The sequence below is a fragment of the Acomys russatus genome, chromosome 5, assembly GCF_903995435.1.
Source record: "Acomys russatus chromosome 5, mAcoRus1.1, whole genome shotgun sequence".
Taxonomy (NCBI): Eukaryota; Metazoa; Chordata; class Mammalia; order Rodentia; family Muridae; genus Acomys; species Acomys russatus.
In genome coordinates, this window is record NC_067141.1 from 17795120 (window position 1) to 17800604 (window position 5485).

The window sequence follows — 5485 nt, forward strand, 5'->3', positions numbered from 1 at the left end:
AAGAATCCTGACGCTTGGTCTCAAGGTGGGTTTGGCACTAACAGGCACAGTGTCTGAAGGAGGTCTTTCCAGGTAAAAAAAGTACAGACAGTGCTGTTGGATCTGACCACAAAAAGGTATTGTTTAAAATAAAACTTTACAAACCAGCAGTGTCCCCCTCCCCCCGCCCCCGACACCTCTCTAATTCCAAGGTGAGCTTGAGAGGTCAGAAAGTAGCAGACAGGCCCAGGAAGGAATAACTGATGGACTGTAGGTTTGTGCTTTTAGTGTGTGTTTGTGTGTGCGTGTGAGTGCGTGTGTGTGTTCATCATCAGTCTTCAGATATTAACAATTGTGGTATAATCCTGTGATAAAATAGCACAGAAATTCTTCAAAGAAGTCCACTTTTAAGGCATCAGAGAAGTTAATGTGGCAAACATTTGTAATTAAAACATCGGAAGTAAATTTTATTTTAAAGTTTAGGCCTCTGAATTTTTCCAGTAAACACAGTTCAGCTATGTGGCAAAGTCATAGGTGGCAGCTAAAATGACTTTTTTTTACATTCTACAAAAAAAGAATTAAAAATAAAAAATAAAACAGGACACAGCCCCGGACGGTGTGGCCCCTTCATGGCCGCTCCACATGCACAGAAGCTACGAGGGTTTGTCACGGCCGCTGACACCGTTTTCTTCTGACTATACAACAAACTTTTCTTTTCAAAAGCATTTGTTCAGATAACTTAAAAATAATATAAAAATAAACAATGAATTTGACTTTTCCTCAACATAAAAAAAGGGGGGGATGGAAAGCCTAAACAATAGCAAATGGTTTAAGTACAAATGAAATGTGAGGACATTGGTTCATTTCAACGAAACAGATTAAACAGACATTTCTTGGTGTCTGCTCTTTCCCTGTGTTACAACACTGGGCAGGATCAAACACCAATACAGACATGAAAAAAGAAGGTGGGGAAAGCAATGTACAAAATTTCAAAGATAAATACAATATTTATAATTGATATGTTACAAAATAAAGTCCCTTAGCAACTGCAAGTGTTCATGGGAAAGGAAGTGTCGCATGAAAGAGCATTTTATCCCCTATAAGACACATAAGGAATAAAACTCGTTTTTTCTAAATATTTTAAGTGGATCTGAAAAAAATTCAAGACAAGTGTATAAATATTTAGCTACAACTTTGGCAAAATCACAAAAGTCTACAATTTTATAACCACATACAAAACACATCGGGGAAGAAGGGTCTAGAAGTCAAAAGGACAATTTCAGGTACAAGAAACATAGACCTCACAGTAGCCTAAGAATGCAATTAGGTTTACAGTGCGGCGCGAAAGTTGAAAAAATGTTGCCGATCGCACTTGCTTTAACAGGAAGCTCTAAGTGGGAGAATATTGGAACCAACAGACAGTAGCATATTTTTTTTCCTCTGTCAGTGTGCTTGTTGAAGGCAAGAGATTCGATATCAAAGTTACAATTTCTAACTACAATAAGTTACAAAGTTTCATTTCATTAAGATGAAGTTAAGCAATGATAAGCCCCTCCCCCTCCCTGCCACCCCAAGTTCACCTAATCATATCCTCCTCTGTTCCAGTTAATGGCTCATACCTCCTTGGCCCCCTTTTCACCACAAAAAAATATTTCACATTATAGAGATACACAACCATTGTGAATCTAAATATGAGTACAGAAAAATGTTTCGAGGCTTTCTTCCTCAGTGTTGCATGGGCATCAAAATGGTGCATATTCACGAAGCTTCTCCCCACACAGATAGCACGCACTAGACAGCCAAGACGGAATCAGAAACTTTATACAAAATAGGCGTCGCTTTGTTTTCCTTAATCTTCAGGACTGAGAAATGTGAAAATATGAGAAAAGTTCGGTCAATAAAATGGAATTGTTCATGAAGGAGTAGGCTTGTTTGCGTGTTGATTCTTAACAGTTTAAATAAAGTCTTTTAAGTGTCTTTTGAAGCATTCAACGGTTGCCGATTTTTAGTTTTGAAGATATTGTTTCCATCAGCATGTCATAACACACTACACGTGTCCCCTGAAGTCCGTTCTTGGATGCCGGGTGCTGTGAAGGTAAACAGAGTCCCTCACATGGGCGGGACTACCAGCCCAGACATAGCTGCAAAAGAGAAAGGAGACAGCAGTCAATGTCGACCACCCCACATGTGCACCCGCAAGTGGGCCCAGTTTGCTCCTCCTGTGCTGGGATGCACAGGGAAGCCAGACTCGCTCAGCTCTTTGCTACAGCCAGCTTTGCTCGTGGCAGTGTTGTGTTGGGAAGTCTACTTCTTGGGGTGAGGGCATAGTGGTGGCACGCTTCCCACAGGCCTTTCTGGCACTGCAGCCCTCTGTAAAGGCCTTCTCTCAAAGAGGGAACACGGAGCTTCAGCTTTGCATGTGTCTCCACATTTTTGTTCACAAAGCAAACGGAAGCCCACTCTGTGGAAAGACAGGAACCAGCCTGGCTGTGACTTGAAGGCCTTTGCTTTTCCTAAGTGAAATGGAGACTTGCCTCGGTTTCCCCCTCTGCCTTTGAGCCCAGGCTCTGACCTCCTACTAGCAGCTCTGTAGCGTAAGGGTGAGTCAGGCTCTCAGATCAAAGCCACGCACGGCCCAGCTGCTCTGGACTCTCAAAGCCATGGAGTGGTGGAGGCACCACCCCACCCCAGGGTGCTGTTTTCATAGAATAAGAAAAGCTTGGCATTGAAGCGCCAAGTGCAGCCAGCTCTGGAGTGAACTCCTGGTCCGAATGTAATTTAAAATCTTTTAACTCTGGTGTTGTTTAATTTTTGTCAGAATGACTGTTCTCATTAATTTATGTATAACATATTAATACATTTGTTCATGTAGTGATGTGAGCTTCAATTTCTCAGTCCATTAATTTCAACGATATTAATTTATCTCCGACTCACCATTACAACTTTATGGTTTGGCAGGCCCCTGTGTACACAGCTTATGTGGTACCACCTAGTCGGCCTCGATGCTGGGGCATGTCCACAGACACCTGCCCTCACTGCCTGCCTGCTAAGCAGTGCTGGCATGGTGCCCAAGGACAGCTCTGAGGCCGGCTGGCGGCGCCCGGGGCCTGGGCATCCCGTCAACACTGACAGGTGTTGTGAAGACAATGAGTTTCAAATCATTGATACCTTTCCAGTTCCTTTTTTGAGCATTAGTTCATCAAAGTGGAATATACCACCGACTTCACAAAAGGGCCAGTTTGTCTTCTCCACGGTTGCGTCCTCGGCACCCAGCAGAGAGCCTGGCACATAGTAGGCACTCAGTAAATACTGGTTGAATGGGTTCATGTGTTTAAAGGAGAACGGGTTTGACTTTCACCCAGTGGAGCACGTACCCAAGGTGGTGTCTGAAAGAGGCCAGATGATGGCCACTTACTTCAAGTAAGTGTGGCCCCGTGCATCACAGGGAATCTCGTGTGAGCCCAAAGGCCTAGGGGAACCCATATGGCTTCACCACCATACTCATCGTAGGCCACATACAGCCTGAGCCGCCCTCAGTGCTAGGAAGGGTGCTTGGTGCCTGCTCCACATGGCCCCAGCTGTGGACAGCTGTGTCCAAGTGGTAGTTCCTATGCCCTCGGGCCAATCCTTCCCCCTCTGAACTGAGAGAGGACACTTACTCCCAGCTATAGACAGCTTGGCCACCAAGTAACGGCACACAAATAGCCTCGGCTTGGCATGCTCAGCCCTTTCCAAGAGAGAGCAAAGCCACATAGTCTCAACTGTCCTGAAGGTAAAGTTGTAAATAAAGGCTCTGCCTCGCGCCAAAGGGGAGCAAGCACAGTCTGGGATGGGCTCCCTATGGCACAGGGACCTGCCATCCATTTCTGAGACTATTTCTGCTTGGCACTAAGGGCAGGATGGTGCCCTGCATGGAGATGGGCCAGGCCTGGGCACTCTGCGGAATGGGGCTCTGTTCTTGGCTGTAGTCTTACTTCCCCTCAAGTGTCACTCTACCCCTTAGGGCATGGAAGTGCTACTTCAAGGTCAATGCTTAAGAAGGATGGGCTGGACAAAAACCTAGAGGCAGAATCGTATGTGTTGGGGCTTGAGGGCCAGGCCTTTGTGTAGGTGGCCGTGGGGCAGGAAGGAGGATGCAGCCCAGTGGAACACATGCAATGCCACAGGCGTGCAAGGGGTTTGGGAAGGGGCCATGGGGCCTGGGCACCCACCCACTCCGTCCTCACCTTGCAGTCCATTCCCATTGGCGCTGGTGCAGGAAGGAGGAGGAGAGGCTTGGGGCCGGACCACGGGCGCAAAAGCGCTCTTCTGTTTCACTGCGGAGATGACATTGGCAGGTGAGAATGAGAAAATGCCGTGTGTGCTGCTACAGTTTGAAGGGAGGGTGACCGAAGAGGCTGCCATGGTGGGGCTGGACGGCACTACTGCAACAAAGCAAACATGGTCAGCACGCGCGCGGGCTGTGGCGCAGCACCACAGCGAGAGCTCTGAGGGCCTCGCCTCGCACGGGGAGGGGCCACAAAACAAGACAAGACATGCTTCGGCTTGGCCACTCTGGATAACAGGCAAACGCTTTGGGAGTCGGGGCTTTCTCTTCCAATTGAGTAGCCCCATGTGGTTCAGATTTTATTTCAGTGGCCAATGAAATGGCCTTGTGGGGGAGGGGCTGTATTAGGTCAATTTGTAGTTGTTATCTGGACGCCCAGCCTCTGGGGCCACCCTTCCTTTTATCCAGTAGCTCACATCACAGAACATCCAAGCAATACACACACTCCACTTTGTAGTGAATATGAATCTGCGTGATGACGTGTGACAAAAACAGACACTTACTGCCGTAGGGAGAGTTAGCGGAGGAGCCATTAAGAAATCCAGGCGAGCCAGGGACCCCTAGATTGGCCATGGCGCCACTTCCATATCCATTCATGCTAGTGCTGACTGTGTTGTAATTGGACTGCTGGGGAGTACTGCTGGGGACGTAGCCTCGCGGGGACACGCTGCTTGTATTGCGACTGTAGCCGACTGTTAAAATCCCCCCCCCGGCCAAAAATAACATTATTATCAGTGACAGACACTTGGGGGGGGCGTTTCCCCGAGAATCTATATCATATATTCAACATTTTAAATTGACTTTATGCTTCCTCTCGCCCTGGTGATTCTAGCCAGCTTGGATAATCTTATCACGCGAACCCTACCACTGGTGAGACCTGTTCCATCTCTGTTGGCTTGGAGGGCCAGCCAAAGCATGCTTCCATCTGACTTCAGCTGTTTCCACACATTGCTTTAGAAGCAATTATCAACAGCTTGGATTGCTGACCAGTTACCCCCAACTCTCTGAACTTTCTTTCAGCCTCAACAGATCTTCAAATGCCATGGCTGACAAAGAGAGCTTGTTTGTGGCCATAACTTCCTTGGAAAGACTATTTTAGGGGGGTCTTCATTGTCACAGCTGCTGTCTCTATGAGCAGGGGTGGGGTGGGCGCCATAGCTTCTCGCCTGCTGTAGAGTG

General features: G+C 47.2%; 1 protein-coding gene across 14 annotated transcripts in view; it reads right to left on the reverse strand.

Moving 5' to 3' along the window:
- Nucleotides 1–272: 272 nt before the first annotated feature.
- Nucleotides 273–5485, reverse strand: part of Ebf3 (EBF transcription factor 3) — a 116687-nt gene continuing 111474 nt past the window's right edge. For 2 of the 14 annotated variants that reach the window (XM_051145503.1, XM_051145501.1), the window contains exons 14-17: nt 4810–4998; nt 4206–4295; nt 3148–3260; nt 273–2120 (exon numbers count right to left, since the gene is read on the reverse strand). In XM_051145503.1, the coding sequence (XP_051001460.1) occupies nt 2103–2120; nt 3148–3260; nt 4206–4295; nt 4810–4998 (410 nt within the window). In that variant the 3' untranslated portion in view covers nt 273–2102. Of the gene's footprint in view, nt 2121–3147; nt 3261–4205; nt 4404–4809; nt 4999–5485 lie in introns of all 14 variants that reach the window. The other 12 variants (XM_051145499.1, XM_051145496.1, XM_051145506.1 and 9 more) reach the window with 8 other exon arrangements.